The 17,288-nt window shown below is 43.8% G+C and overlaps 1 protein-coding gene across 1 annotated transcript; it reads left to right on the top strand.

The window, feature by feature from the left end:
* The first annotated feature begins 6,988 nt into the window (after positions 1-6,988).
* On the top strand, positions 6,989-14,730 carry LOC106570605 (maturin). The gene is made up of 3 exons (XM_014143066.3): positions 6,989-7,509; positions 13,663-13,785; positions 14,311-14,730. Exons 1-3 carry the CDS (start codon positions 7,339-7,341, stop codon positions 14,416-14,418), a joined length of 402 nt encoding a protein of 133 aa, XP_013998541.1. The 5' UTR covers positions 6,989-7,338; the 3' UTR covers positions 14,419-14,730.
* The last annotated feature ends 2,558 nt before the right edge of the window (positions 14,731-17,288 follow it).

Here is a 17,288-nt window from a genome sequence, read left to right on the forward strand (position 1 = left end):
CAAGCTGGGACCAGTTGTACTGTTAGAGGGGCCAGAGGAGAGAGCGCGAAAGAGCTGTGGAATGAGAGGTCAGATAAAATGAGATTTGGGTTTAGTGCGTCCTCTGCTGACAACTAAGATGAATGCAGATGTACTGCGAGTGGCCTAGAGAGCATGGATTTGTTGTGTTATCACATAGGATTAATGAACAAAAGACCTCAAGCTAAATATCTCATGTATATACAAGTTGAGGATAAACCAGCTATGTAATAACGTTTATATAAGCAGCTTGTTAGCACTTTGTTACAGAAGAACAACAGAATAGTTGTCTGTCAAGGAAGTGACATTTTATTTTCTGTATTTACTGATGAAACACCATCTGCAGCCTGCTGAAAAACACCCTGCCGTGTGATGGATGTCGGTGGTGGACGGACACAGTGTGGGTAACGGGTCACTTTATGTGTGTGTGTGTCCTATGTAACACCTCATTGGACTGTTGTCACGTTGATTGATGAGGTGTCATACTTGGCTCATGCCAAACATACACGCACACTAACACATAGGCAATACACAATTCATGAGGGGTCACAGCGTTCTCTCAATGTTCTCTGAACAGTATGGACAAAGGCTGTCACGTGTCTATCTACCCACCCCTGAATGAAGTAAATACTAAAAATGAAACCTACAATCTCCAATTTTGAAATTCTATAAAACGTTGGTCGAACGCATTGTTCACAATAACTCCATGGTTTAATTTAAGTCAGGACTAAGTTAATTCTACTTAAATTAATCCTTTTTTTTTTTTAAATGGCTTTCTGGCAAATTGCTTGACTTCAGATGAATTTGTTCTAGACTAGGGAGTCTCAGACTAAGGTAATGTGTGGACTAACCAGTTCATCTTTGTGAAGCTAAATTAGATGAGCTATTTGTATTTCGTACTGACCTGAGAATGCTTTAAAAACCAGGGATGGGACACTAATACAAAAGCATTGATTGTAATTGGAGCAAGTAACCTGAACCAAACAATGGACGTAGGTAAAAGAAAACGTTCAGAGAATTTTAGTGACTTTGAATTTTTTTTTGTGTCAAACCACCAAAACAAGAAAAAGAATGCCTTTGTTGCCTGGCGACAGTACACCCAGCACAGGACACAAACTCATTTGAGGTTGTTTATTATGTCGAAGATTAAATAAACATTGGATAATTGAGGAGAAAACTCACTGCAAGGTGAAGTCCCCATAAAGTAACGTTCAGTCTAAACCCCCATCAAGTCAAATAAATATGTTAGTAAAGTGCATAAAAACAATATGAGTACAATAAGTACAAAGTGAAATGCATAAACGGTCGTTTTTGTAGTGGCTCTGCTTTAAACACACTGTCCATGTGATACCCACCCAGGCCTGGGCAACTCCAGTCCTCGGGGGCCTGATTGGTACCACACTTTTCCCCCATCCCTAGCAAACACACCTGATTTAAACTAATTGCATTTTTAACTGAAGATCATGATAAGGTGATTATTGGAGGTGTGTTAGCTGGGGCTGGGACAAAAGTGTGACACCAATCAGCCCCCCCGAGGACTGGAGTTGCCCAGGCCTACAACCCCACATGAAACACTAGAACCTTATCTCACCCATACAGCAGCTTCAAATGATGTTATCATCAACTCCACCACGTGGTTCTGAGAGCACTGGTGTTCAGCTAGCAAGAAGCTAACATCCTCAATCAATCTAAAGTAACGTTGGACCCATGATGGATGTCAACAGCTCTCCAGTGTAATTGCTTGCTCTCACCCTTACACACTGCTGCATGTACAATCCCATAACCGCATGAACACATTATTTATGGATCTTTTAAAGGGACAGTGCCATCTAGTGGATATAAATAAATACAGCTACATGCTTTTACCACCTGGCTACACCTGGACTACAGTTTGTAATGAATTCAACTCAAATTAAAAAGTAAACAAAAGGACGCCACAACAACTTCCGGTAAGATACTGCATTTATTGTTACAGATCCGAGTCACTTTGAAATGTTTGTTTTCTTGTTGTAACACAACACAGTGGGACCTAAATGTATTTGTGTGACAGAAATGTAACACAAACAATATCCTACATAATTACTAATATCATTTCTTTATTGGCTTGACTTTCTAAGGTCCTGTGGAAAAACAAAAATGAACTTAAAGAAGACAAAGGCTCTTGCTTGTAGGCAGCATTTCAAGGCTGGTGGCGGACCCCCAGTAAGACTAGAGACGGATGAGCTGGGGGACTTTGTGACCGGGATCATTGATAGCCAGCAACCCCTGGAAGGTATCGCCGACGACGACCATTTGGACAGTTCAGATAGGGGACCGTTCAAATCCTCATTTGGTAGGACACAATCATTCAACATGTGTCATCCCCGGACTGCAGGGAATATGTAATGTTGTCAGTCACCTCTTGCACTCCCATAAGAAAAAATGATGTAATAAACTTAATTCTTGAACAAATAATGTTCTCTAGTGCAGCAATGTAATAATTTTCTAGAAGTAGATGATTACCATAGATTGATTACCATAGATTGATTACCATAGATTGATTACCATAGCTGATTACCATAGACTGATTACCATAGACTGATTACCATAGATTGATTACCATAGATTGATTACCATAGCTCGATCACCATAGATTGATTACCATAGCTCGATCACCATAGATTGATTACCATAGCTTGATTACCATAGCTTGATTACCATAGCTCGATTACCATAGCTTGATTACCATAGCTGATTACCATAGATTGATTACCATAGATTGATTACCATAGCTCGATCACCATAGATTGATTACCATAGCTCGATCACCATAGATTGATTACCATAGCTTGATTACCATAGCTTGATTACCATAGATTGATTACCATAGATTGATTAACATAGATCGATTACCATAGCTTGATTGCCATAGCTTGATTACCATAGATTGATTACCATAGATTGATCACCATAGCTTGATCACCATAGATTGATTACCATAGTTCGATTACCATAGATCAATTACCATAGCTTGATTACCATAGCTTGATTACCATAGATCGATCACCATAGATTGATTACCATAGCTCGATTACCATAGATTGATTACCATAGATTGATCCCCATAGATTGATTACCATAGCTCGATTACCATAGCTTGATTACCATAGCTTGATTACCATAGCTCGATTACCATAGATTGATTACCATAGCTCGATTACCATAGATTGATTACCATAGCTTGATTACCATAGCTTGATCACCATAGCTTGATTACCATAGATTGATCACCATAGATTGATTACCATAGATTGATTACCATAGCTTGATCACCATAGATTGATTACCATAGATTGATTACCATAGATTGGAGGGGACAAGACAGGATGAAGGTCAGCCTGCTATATCTGCAGCAGCCAGGAGGGAAGATTGTGATATTTCCATTTGTGAAGTAAAAACCCTTTTTGTTATCAATCTATGGCTTTTGTTTGCTTCAATCATTTGAGCTATCTTTGTTGTGAGGAGTGGTGCATATCAACAGCATCTCTGCAGGCTAGTCCATTTTTGTCATTGTCTGCCTCAACCATTGGAACATCTGGGTCATCCTCATCTTCAATGTGAGGAGCTGGGCAGCCATGCTGTTTGAGGTCATTGTGAAGCACTGGGCAGCCATGCTGTTTGAGGTCATTGTGAAGCACTGGGCAGCCATGCTGTTTGAGGTCATTGTGAAGCACTGGGCAGCCATGCTGTTTGAGGTCATTGTGAAGAACTGGGCAGCCATGCTGTTTGAGGTCATTGTGAAGGACTGGGCAGCCATGCTGTTTGAGGTCATTGTGAAGGACTGGGCAGCCATGCTGTTTGAGGTCATTGTGAAGGACTGGGCAGCCATGCTGTTTGAGGTCATTGTGAAGGACTGGGCAGCCATGCTGTTTGAGGTCATTGTGAAGGACTGGGCAGCCATGCTGTTTGAGGTCATTGTGAAGCACTGGGCAGCCATGCTGTTTGAGGTCATTGTGAAGCACTGGGCAGCCATGCTGTTTGAGGTCATTGTGAAGCACTGGGCAGCCATGCTGTTTGAGGTCATTGTGAAGCACTGGGCAGCCATGCTGTTTGAGGTCATTGTGAAGCACTGGGAAGCCATGGTGTTTGAGGTCATTGTGAAGCACTGGGCAGCCATGCTGTTTGAGGTCATTGTGAAGCACTGGGAAGCCATGCTGTTTGAGGTCATTGTGAAGCACTGGGAAGCCATGCTGTTTGAGGTCATTGTGAAGCACTGGGCAGCCATGTTGTTTGAGGTCATTGTGAAGCACTGGGAAGCCATGCTGTTTGAGGTCATTGTGAAGCACTGGGCAGCCATGTTGTTTGAGGTCATTGTGAAGCACTGGGAAGCCATGCTGTTTGAGGTCATTGTGAAGCACTGCTCTTGTAATTATGACAATGCAGCATCTTCTTGGTTGAAAGTGCAATGTGTTTCTGAGACACTGGAAATGACTCTTCCATACAACAAACATGTGCTCCGCTACACCTCTGGTGTGGATATGAACTTGGTTGTACCGTTGTTGCTTAGCTCTTATTGCATGAAGATAAGGAGGTGAACCAGAAGTTGGTCTTTGCGTACCCACTGTCACCAAGTATGATTCCACTATGGTGTCCTCCTTCAAGCTGAGCATACAAAGAGCAATGTTGGAAAATCCTCCTTCAAGCTGAGCATACAAAGAGGAATGTTGGAAAATCCTCCTTCAAGCTGAGCATACAAAGAGGAATGTTGGAAAATCCTCCTTCAAACTGAGCATACAAAGAGGAATGTTGGAAAACCCTCCTTCAAGCTGAGCATACAAAGAGGAATGTTGGAAAATCCTCCTTCAAGCTGAGCATACAAAGAGGAATGTTGGAAAATCCTCCTTCAAGCTGAGCATACAAAGAGGAATGTTGGAAAATCCTCCTTCAAACTGAGCATACAAAGAGGAATGTTGGAAAATCCTCCTTCAAGCTGAGCATACAAAGAGGAATGTTGGAAAACCCTCCTTCAAGCTGAGCATACAAAGAGGAATGTTGGAAAATCCTCCTTCAAGCTGAGCATACAAAGAGGAATGTTGGAAAATCCTCCTTCAAGCTGAGCATACAAAGAGGAATGTTGGAAAATCCTCCTTCAAGCTGAGCATACAAAGAGGAATGTTGGAAAATCCTCCTTCAAGCTGAGCATACAAAGAGGAATGTTGGAAAATCCTCCTTCAAACTGAGCATACAAAGAGGAATGTTGGAAAATCCTCCTTCAAGCTGAGCATACAAAGAAGAATGTTGGAAAATCCTCCTTCAAGCTGAGCATACAAAGAGGAATGTTGGAAAATCCTCCTTCAAGCTGAGCATACAAAGAGGCATGTTGGAAAATCCTCCTTCAAGCTGAGCATACAAAGAGGAATGTTGGAAAATCCTCCTTCAAACTGAGCATACAAAGAGGAATGTTGGAAAATCCTCCTTCAAGCTGAGCATACAAAGAGGAATGTTGGAAAACCCTCCTTCAAGCTGAGCATACAAAGAGGAATGTTGGAAAATCCTCCTTCAAGCTGAGCATACAAAGAGGAATGTTGGAAAATCCTCCTTCAAGCTGAGCATACAAAGAGGAATGTTGGAAAACCCTTGAGTCATGAGTTGCCCCTTTCCAACGTGCAACAATGTTGGAGATCTGCAAAATTGGGAGTGCACACACTTTGTACATTTATTGAGAACCAGTTTTTATTCCTGTACTCCTCAGCATCTGCTGTAGATGACTCCAGGGAAGTTTCCATATTCATAGACCTCTACCTTGTAGTTGGCCTGGGCAGCAGCATCAGGAAATGTTATGTAATTCTGCATACATTCTGTTCACTTACACTACACAAATCTCTTGTTTCATGATGGAAGGTTCCAGATGCCAAAAACCTCAAGGTGATCAGTACTTGTAGGGAAGGAGGGATGGGCCTTCCCCTATGAGAACCAGATGAAAGACTTGGCTCAAGGTGATCAGTACTTCTAGGGAAGGAGTCTAGGATTAGGCTTAATCTATGTCTGTGAAATCTCTCCATAGAGTTCAGTTTTCAGGGTACCATATCTATGATATCATCATTTGACGGTGGACCAGTGGTTCATTTCACCAGAGGGGCAATATAGATTGGGTGCTGCTGCCACCTAGCGGTCACAAACGGTCCTGGCCGTATGTCAGGTCCACACTGTACAGCAGGGATCATCAACTACTAGATTCAGCCTGGCCGATTTTTTTTTAGAGCTGATGGTGGCGGGAAGGAACATAATAACAAATAATTTATAGACTGCAAATTGACGAAAGCCCAAACAGATATTGACTAAAAAATAGTAATTTCAAACCTTGTTTACGTTCGTATACAATCACGTGTCTCTCTATTATGCGTGGGAATATTTGGGAACAGATTTCTTAAATTAAAAATCACTTGGAGCTGATTTCCTGGTGTTTTTACAATATTTTATATCCAACAATGAAAATAAAAATATATAAAAACAGTTTTTTTTGTGTTTTTTTTTTTGTTCAGAAAACTTGGGGGGCAAATTCGGCCGCCGGTTGGGGACTGTGCGCTTTATGGAAGGTTTGTGAACTGAAAAGCATCCCTCATTCATTCAGATGGCAAGGGGTGGTGGAAATAAACTTCAGTAGCCTTAACAACATTGGCAAAAGGAGTTAATTAGCCTATTATGGCAATAAGTAGCCTAGCATAGACTACAGCTTTTAGCCTACTTGTTGTGATTGCACTTACTTTTCGGTATTATAACATTTATAGACAGTGCCTATAAAATACAATTGGACATACAGCCATATATAGAATACAATGAATGTATTATTGGGAATACGTCTGAAACGACACACTAGGCCATTCCCATGCTCTGTTGAGAATAAAAGCACCGAATTTGTCGATGACAGCCCGGTGCTGCTTCTCAGCCTGTCGTCATCGCGTTGAATCGTTAACGGACGTATTAACGTTCCAGGCCCTGTGCGTAACGTGTGTAGGCTATGCAACCCCAGAACCTACTGCGTCCCGCTGATCTCATCGGTTAACGGACTAAAGAAAAGATGAGAGTTTGAGAAAACACCTTATCGTTACCGAATACCGTGACGGAAGTGTAATGCAACAGTGAAGATATCTTGTCGCTCTCGCCATGCGGATGGCGCGTTAGGTGAAACTGTAAGCTAATGTATGTCCGGTCAGCTGTTTTTATTTACCGAGAGACAGCAGCATCACCGGGACGTGTGCACGAGACCACAGACTAGCCTATACCGGCGATCCGGACCCCCACAAACGGGCAGGACTAACGGAGAGGACGACACAGAGAGAGATGGAGTTTAAGCAGCTGGTGGAGGTGGCGGAGAAATGGTGTTCGTCGGTTCCGTTCGATCTGATCTTCGCGGAGGAGGATGATGAGAGAAGACTGGACTTCTACGCAGAAACGGGAATCTCTTTCTATGTCCTTTGTCCCGATAACATGACGGGAGGGGTCGAGCATTTCGTAAGTGTGTGTTCGCGCGCGCGCGCACGCGTGTGTGGTTTCGGTGTTTTGGGGTTTGCCTCTCGGGTCCCCCGGCGCAGTGTGTGTCTGTGTGTGCGCAACGGGAATGATGTCACTGCACCTGACTAGCACGCCTGGCGCGCATGTTGTTTTGGCCGCATTATATAGGCCGCCTGTCCTGCGCATGGACACAAGCCTGCAATAGCAGTGTTTTGTTATAGAAGCTGCTCTCTAGTCCCCAGTCTCCATCAGCCGGCCGGGCGGGACCACAGTTCCCTGGCCCTGCGCCAGGCTAAAAATAGGCAGCAGCCGCGGTACCGGAAGGACTCAGAGCCGTGCATCCCTCCTTAAGCAACTGGCAGTAATACTTCATGTTGTATACATTTTCTATGCAAATATGTAATGCACTTAGAGCGTCAAACTAGGCCCCATCCTACCCATCCCCATCTCCCCCACTTTCTCGCCCTTCCCCCCTCTCTCGCCCTCTATCTCACTATCACTCTCTTTCTCAGTCTCTCTCTTTCTCTCTCTATCTCACTATCACTCTCTTTCTCAGTCTCTCTCTCTGTCTCTCTCTCTTTCTCTCTCTATCTCACTATCACTCTCTTTCTCTCAGACCTCCCCCCTCTTGTTATTGCCCTGTATCCAGACTGACTTCCTGTTATAGCCCCTGTATCTGGACAGACTTCCTGTTATCCTCTCTGGGCTAGGCGGGACGAATTCGTCCCACCTACTCAACAGCCAGTTGAATCCTGTGGCGCGTTATTCAAATACCTTAGAAATGCTATTACTTCAATTTTTCAAACATATGACTATTTTACAGCATTTTAAAGACAAGACTCTCGTTAATCTAACCACACTGTCCGATTTCAAAAAGGCTTTACAACGAAAGCAAAACATTAGATTATGTCAGCAGAGTACCCAGCCAGAAATAATCAGACACCCATTTTTCAAGCTAGCATATAATGTCACATAAACCCAGAAGACAGCTAAATGCAGCACTAACCTTTGATGATCTTCATCAGATGACAACCCTAGGACATTATGTTATACAATACATGCATGTTTTGTTCAATCAAGTTCATATTTATATAAAAAAACAGCTTTTTACATTAGCATGTGACGTTCAGAACTAGCATACCCCCCCGCAAACCTCCGGTGAATTTACTAAATTACTCACGATAAACGTTCACAAAAAACATAACAATTATTTTAAGAATTATAGATACAGAACTCCTTTGTGAAATCGAGGTGTCCGATTTTAAAATAGCTTTTCGGTGAAAGCACATTTTGCAATATTCTCAGTAGATAGCCCAGCCATCACGGCTAGCTATTTAGACACCCACCAAGTTTAGCCCTGACCAAACTCCGATTTACTATTACAAAAGTTTGATTACCTTTGATGTTCTTCGTCAGAATGCACTCCCAGGACTGCTACTTCAATAACAAATGTTGGTTTGGTCCAAAATAATCCATCGTTATATCCAAATACGTTTTGTTCGTGCGTTCTAGACACTATCCGAAGTGTAAATAAGGGTCATGAGCATGGCGCAATTCGTGACAAAAAAATTCTAAATATTCCATTACCGTACTGTCAACCGCTGTTTAAAATCCATTTTTATGCAATTTTTCTCGTAAAAAAGCGATAATATTCCGACCGGGAATCTGCGTTTAGGTAAACAGAGGAAAGAAAACAAAACATTCGGTCGACGCGGGCACGCGCCTGAGTCTCACAGTACTGTAACCAGCCACTACCCAAACGCGCTACTTTTTTTCAGCCAGAGCCTGCAAAGCCACGATTCAGCTTTTTGCCGCCTTCTGAGAGCCTATGGGAGCCGTAAGAAGTGTCACGTTATAGCAGAGATCCTCAGTCTTCAATAAACAGAGGCAAGAAGAACGACACCTTGTCAGACAGGCCACTTCCTGCATGAAATCTTCTCAGGTTTTTGCCTGCCATATGAGTTCTGTTATACTCACAGACACCATTCAAACAGTTTTAGAAACTTTAGGGTGTTTTCTATCCAAAGCCAATAATTATATGCATTATCTAGTTACTGGGCAGGAGTAGTAACCAGATTAAATCGGGTACGTTTTTTATCCAGCCGTGTCAATACTGCCCCCTAGCCCTAACAGGTTAAAGCCCCTGTATCTGGACAGACTTCCTGTTATCGCCCTGTATCTGGACAGAATTCCTGTTATAGCCCTGTATCTGGACAGACTTCCTGTTATAGCCCTGTATCAGGACAGACTTCCTGTTATAGCCCTGTATCAGGACAGACTTCCTGTTATAGTCCTGTATCTGGACAGGCTTCCTGTTATAGCCCTGTATCTGGACAGACTTCCTGTTATAGCCATATATCTAGAAAGACTTCCTGTTATTTCCGGACAGACTTCCTGTTATAGTCCTGTATCTGGAGAGGCTTCCTGTTATAGCCCTGTATCAGGACAGACTTCCTGTTATAGCCATATATCTGGAAAGACTTCCTGTTATATCCGAACAGACTTCCTGTTATAGCCCCTGTATCAGGACAGACTTTCTGTTATAGCCCTGTATCAGGACAGACTTCCTGTTATAACCCTGTATCAGGACAGACTTCCTGTTATAGCCCTGTATCAGAACAGACTTCCTGTTATAGCCCTGTATCAGAACAGACTTCCTGTTATAGCCCTGTATCAGGACAGACTTCCTGTTATAGCCCTGTATCTGGACAGACTTCCTGTTATAGCCCTGTATCAGGACAGACTTCCTGTTATAGCCCTGTATCTGGACAGACTTCCTGTTATAGCCCTGTATCAGGACAGACTTCCTGTTATAGCCCTGTATCAGGACAGACTTCCTGTTATAGCCCTGTATCTGGACAGACTTCCTGTTATAGCCCTGTATCAGGACAGACTTCCTGTTATAGCCCTGTATCAGGACAGACTTCCTGTTATAGCCCTGTATCTGGACAGACTTCCTGTTATAGCCCTGTATCAGGACAGACTTCCTGTTATAGCCCTGTATCTGGACAGACTTCCTGTTATAGCCCTGTATCAGGACAGACTTCCTGTTATAACCCTGTATCTGGACAGACTTCCTGTTATAGCCCTGTATCTGGACAGACTTCCTGTTATAGCCCTGTATCTGGACAGACTTCCTGTTATAGCCCTGTATCTGGACAGACTTCCTGTTATAGCCCTGTATCAGGACAGACTTCCTGTTATAGCCCTGTATCAGGACAGACTTCCTGTTATAGCCCTGTATCTGGACAGACTTCCTGTTATAGCCCTGTATCAGGACATACTTCCTGTTATAGCCCTGTATCAGGACAGACTTCCTGTTATAGCCACTAGTATCTAGGACAGACTTCCTGTTATAGCCCTGTGATCAGGACAGACTTCCTGTTATAGCCCTGTATCAGGACAGACTTCCTGTTATAGCCCTGTATCTAGGACAGACTTCCTGTTATAGCCCTGTATCAGAGACAGACTTCCTGTTATAGCCCTGATATCTAGGACAGACTTCCTGTTATAGCCCTGTATCAGGACAGACTTCCTGTTATAGCCCTGTATCAGGACAGACTTCCTGTTATAGCCCTGTATCAGGACAGACTTCCTGTTATAGCCCTGTATCAGGACAGACTTCCTGTTATAGCCCTGTATCAGGACAGACTTCCTGTTATAGCCCTGTATCAGGACAGACTTCCTGTTATAGCCCTGTATCAGGACAGACTTCCTGTTATAGCCCTGTATCTGGACAGACTTCCTGTTATAGCCCTGTATCAGGACAGACTTCCTGTTATAGCCCTGTATCAGGACAGACTTCCTGTTATAGCCCTGTATCAGGACAGACTTCCTGTTATAGCCCTGTATCAGGACAGACTTCCTGTTATAGCCCTGTATCAGGACAGACTTCCTGTTATAGCCCTGTATCAGGACAGACTTCCTGTTATAGCCCTGTATCTGGACAGACTTCCTGTTATAGCCCTGTATCAGGACAGACTTCCTGTTATAGCCCTGTATCAGGACAGACTTCCTGTTATAGCCCTGTATCAGGACAGACTTCCTGTTATAGCCCTGTATCTGGACAGACTTCCTGTTATAGCCCTGTATCAGGACAGACTTCCTGTTATAGCCCTGTATCAGGACAGACTTCCTGTTATAGCCCTGTATCTGGACAGACTTCCTGTTATAGCCCTGTATCTGGACAGACTTCCTGCTATAGCCCTGTATCAGGACAGACTTCCTGTTATAGCCCTGTATCAGGACAGACTTCCTGTTATAGCCCTGTATCAGGACAGACAGACAGGTCTGATGTGTCCATCTATCGCTGGTTCTCTGTTCAGACACTCCTATAGCCGTCCCTGGCACAGCTATGGGTGGCCCCCTCCCTGATAGTCAATATCCCAACTAACAAACACATTTCACCCATCTCCCTCACACACACACACACACACACACACACACACACACACACACACACACACACACACACACACACACACACACACACACACACACACACACACACACACACACACACACACACACACACAAATGTCATCCTGTTACCATGCCGATCAATACTGCTATCAGCAGGGGTTGACACACGGGGTGGCCGATCCTGGAAAGCTCATATGTGTGCCAAGGCTTTAGTTCAGGAGGCTAACACAGGTTCAAACCCCGGTCAGTTACACATGTGTGATTCACTTACGTCCATGTGTTTGTCTGAAGGTGTTATCTCTCTCTCTCTGTGTTCTACTGATCTGAAGGTGTTATCTCTCTCTCTGTGTTCTACTGATCTGAAGGTGTTATCTCTCTCTCTCTGTTTGAATGATCTGAAGGTGTTATCTCTCTCTGTGTTCTACTGATCTGAAGGTGTTATCTCTCTCTGTGTTCTACTGATCTGAAGGTGTTATCTCTCTCTCTCTCTGTTTGAATGATCTGAAGGTGTTATCTCTCTCTCTGTTCTACTGATCTGAAGGTGTTATCTCTCTCTGTTTGAATGTTCTGAAGGTGTTATCTCTCTCTCTCTGTTTGAATGTTCTGAAGGTGTTATCTCTCTCTGTTTGAATGTTCTGAAGGTGTTATCTCTCTCTGTGTTCTACTGATCTGAAGGTGTTATCTCTCTCTCTCTCTGTGTTCTACTGTTCTGAAGGTGTTATCTCTCTCTCTCTCTGTGTTCTACTGATCTGAAGGTGTTATCTCTCTCTCTCTCTGTGTTCTCCTGATCTGAAGGTGTTATCTCTCTCTCTCTCTCTCTCTCTGTTTGAATGTTCTGAAGGTGTTATCTCTCTCTCTGTGTGTTCTACTGATCTGAAGGTGTTATCTCTCTCTCTGTGTTCTCCTGATCTGAAGGTGTTATCTCTCTCTCTCTCTGTGTTCTACTGATCTGAAGGTGTTATCTCTCTCTCTGTGTTCTACTGATCTGAAGGTGTTATCTCTCTCTCTGTGTTCTCCTGATCTGAAGGTGTTATCTCTCTCTCTCTCTCTGTGTTCTACTGATCTGAAGGTGTTATCTCTCTCTCTGTGTTCTACTGATCTGAAGGTGTTATCTCTCTCTCTCTCTGTGTTCTACTGATCTGAAGGTGTTATCTCTCTCTCTCTGTTTGAATGTTCTGAAGGTGTTATCTCTCTCTCTGTGTTCTACTGATCTGAAGGTGTTATCTCTCTCTCTCTCTCTCTCTCTCTCTCTCTCTCTGTGTTCTACTGATCTGAAGGTGTTATCTCTCTCTCTGTGTTCTACTGATCTGAAGGTGTTATCTCTCTCTCTCTCTGTGTTCTACTGATCTGAAGGTGTTATCTCTCTCTCTCTCTCTCTCTGTTCTACTGATCTGAAGGTGTTATCTCTCTGTGTTCTACCTCTACTGGCTGTTCATATCTACCAACATCTACCATATACAGTATAATATAATAACAACATCTACCAAATACAGTATAATATAATAATATCTACCAAATACAGTATAATATAATAATAACATCTAACATATACAGTATTATGGTAATAATGTGGTAATGTGGCTATATGGGTCAGGCTAATAACCTGTGTGTGTGTGTGTGTGTGTGTGTGTGTGTGTGTGTGTGTGTGTGTGTGTGTGTGTGTGTGTGTGTGTGTGTGTGTGTGTGTGTGTGTGTGTGTGTGTGTGTGTGTGTGTGTGTGTGTGTCTACAGCATGTATGGAGTGAGAGTGAGGACTGCCTGCCATTCCTCCAGGTAGCTCAGGACTACATCACTTCCTGTGGAAAGAAAACACTTCTGGAGGTCCTGGACAAAGTGTTCACTTCCTTTAGACCTGTAAGCACATAGACAACGCTATATACAATATTACACTATAATAACAATAATGCAACTACATTACTAAAGATTATAACATAACAACTGTTAAATGTCACCCTCTCCCTCATTTCTTTACATACATTACTAACTGTAAGTCCGCTGGATAAGAGTGTCTGCTAAATGACTCAAATAGGTTGTCTACCTTTGGGGGGGACTGGTAGAGGGTCTTCTCTTTCAATTAACAGAACCAGATGTGTTAGTGCAGGGCAGGAACTAAAGCCTGCACACCCTGCAGCTAAACTCTTCAGGACTGGGTTCCACTTGTCTTTGACAAGGAGGATAAACATCAATCTTGCTTTAAGTGCTGGTTAGCTTTAAAGCTCTCTTCTCCCTTTCTCTCGAGTCTCACCTCTCTCTCTCTCTCCCTCTCTCGTTTTCTCTCTCTCTCTCTCTCTCTCTCTCTCTCTCTGTCTCTCTGTCTCTCTGTCTCTCCCTCTCTCCCTCCCTCCCTCCCTCGCGCCCTCGCTCCCTCCCTCCCTCCAGTTGCTGGGTCTACCAGACATAGATGATGAGACGTTTGAGCAGTACCATGCAGGCGTGGAGGAGGAACCAGAGGCAGACCACCAGCAGATGGGAGTCAGCCAGCAGTGATGCCCACAGATGAGGTGTCCAGTAGGGCTACAATAACTACCCATGCCCCTGGTCTCATCACCTACAACAACACACAGGCCCAACGACCCTGTAGCGACTATACACAGTCATAATGTATACTCACACACACACACACAGGACAGCCTGCTTCTCTAAAGCTTTGCTCCCCAGATTGTGCACTGCCTGCCTGCCTCCCTCTCACACACACACACACACACACACACACACACACACACACACACACACACACACACACACACACACACACACACACACACACACACACACACACACACACACACACACACACACACACACACACACACACACAGCCGTGCCCCAGCATTGCCATACAACTTGATTATTATGATCAATAACAACAGACATTGGTCATATATATAGTAGATTACAACATGACTAGTTACTATTACTAACCACCTGCAGGCTGGTTCTAGCAACATGACTAGTTACTATTACTAACCACCTGCAGGCTGGTTCTAGCAACATGACTAGTTACTATTACTAACCACCTGCAGGCTGGTTCTAGCAACATGACTAGTTACTATTACTAACCACCTGCAGGCTGGTTCTAGCAACATGACTAGTTACTATTACTAACCACCTGCAGGCTGGTTCTGGCAACATGACTAGTTACTATTACTAACCACCTGCATGCTGGTTCTAGCAAACATGACTAGTTGGTTCTAGCAACATGACTAGTTACTATTACTAACCACCTGCATGCTGGTTCTAGCAACATGACTAGTTACTATTACTAACCACCTGCAGGCTGGTTCTAGAAACATGACTAGTTACTATTACTAACCTCCTGCAGGCTGGTTCTAGCAACATGACTAGTTACTATTACTAACCACCTGCAAGCTGGTTCTAGCAACATGACTAGTTACTATTACTAACCACCTGCAGGCTGGTTCTAGCAACATGACTAGTTACTATTTCTAACCACCTGCAGGCTGGTTCTAGCAACATGACTAGTTACTATTACTAACCACCTGCAGGCTGGTTCTAGCAACATGACTAGTTACTATTACTAACCACCTGCAGGCTGGTTCTAGCAACATGACTAGTTACTATTACTAACCACCTGCAGGCTGGTTCTAGCAACATGACTAGTTACTATTACTAACCACCTGCAGGCTGGTTCTAGCAACATGACTAGTTACTATTACTAACCACCTGCAGGCTGGTTCTAGAAACATGACTAGTTACTATTACTAACCACCTGCAGGCTGGTTCTAGCAACATGACTAGTTACTATTACTAACCACCTGCAGGCTGGTTCTAGCATGGTAAATACATCACCCCCCACCCCCAGCCAGGACACCAGGACCTACAGAGAACTGTCAGTGTCAACCATGTAACACCGTACTGTAACACTGTACTGTAACCATCCACTGTACCACACAATGTTAACCAGCACATTGCCGTGTCCTTGTAACAATGTTAGCGGTGAAAGTAGAGGGAGGAATAGAACAGAATTGTAATCCTATGGTAGAAACTGTTCCTCGTGTTCTGCTGTGAGGTCGGCCAAATGCTGCTGTATCTATGTGTCTGTGTGTGTGTGTCTGTCTGTCTGTCTGTCTGTCTGTCTGTCTGTCTGTCTGTCTGTCTGTCTGTCTGTCTGTCTGTCTGTCTGTCTGTCTGTCTGTCTGTCTGTCTGTCTGTCTGTCTGTCTGTCTGTCTGTCTGTCTGTCTGTCGTGTGTGTGTGTGTGTGTGTGTGTGTGTGTGTGTGGCACCACCATCAGTGCACTGCTTCGCTTTTACTTTCCCCACGGCCCTGAAGGAGTAGGATGAAGTTGTGATCACAGGGGCTTGGTAAACTGTTCCTGGATCTGTGTCTACAGGCAACGTCTGTCTACCTGCAGCCACCTTCTTCCACCACACTGAACTACACATGTATCTACAGTGCCTTCAGAAAGGATTCACACCCCTTGACTTAGTCCACATTTTGTTGTGTTACAGACTGAATTTAAGATGGATTAAATACACCATCCAAAGTGTAATTAATAACTTCACTATGCTCAAAGGGATATTCAATGTCTACTTCTTAAATGTTTACCCATCTACCAATAGGTGCCCTTCTTTGTGAAACATTGGAAAACCTCCCTGGTCTTTGTGGTTGAATCATTGCTTCGACTGAGGGACCTTACAGATAACTGTGTGGGTTACAGAGATGAGGTAGTCATTCAACAATCATGTTCAACACTTGTTATTGCACACAGAATTTGTCATTTAAAAAAAATTTCATTAGCAAAAATGTCAAAAAACATGATTCCACTTTGACATTATGGGGCGTTTTATGAAGGCCAGTGACACAAAATCTAAATGTAATCCATTTTGAATTCAGGCTTTAACCCCCTAAAACTCAGCTCTGGACCTCGAAGCCAGTTCCACTGCATTTTTTCAGTGTTTGTCTCTAATCAGGGACTGGTTTAGACCTGGGACACCAGGTGGGTGATTCACCTGTAATCAGGGACTGGTTTAGACCTGGGACACCAGGTGGGTGATTCCCCTGTAATCAGGGGCTGGTTTAGACCTGGGACACCAGGTGGGTGATTCCCCTGTAATCAGGGACTGGTTTAGACCTGGGACACCAGGTGGGTGATTCCCCTGTAATCAGGGACTGGTTTAGACCTGGGACACCAGGTGGGTGATTCCCCTGTAATCAGGGACTGGTTTAGACCTGGGACACCAGGTGGGTGATTCCCCTGTAATCAGGGACTGGTTTAGACCTGGGACACCAGGTGGGCGATTCCCCTGTAATCAGGGACTGGTTTAGACCTGGCACACCAGGTGGGTGATTCCCCTGTAATCAGGGACTGGTTTAGACCTGGGACACCAGGTGGGG

This window comes from Salmo salar, chromosome 14, assembly GCF_965601325.2.
Source record: "Salmo salar chromosome 14, fSalSal1, whole genome shotgun sequence".
In the NCBI taxonomy this organism is placed as follows: domain Eukaryota; kingdom Metazoa; phylum Chordata; class Actinopteri; order Salmoniformes; family Salmonidae; genus Salmo; species Salmo salar.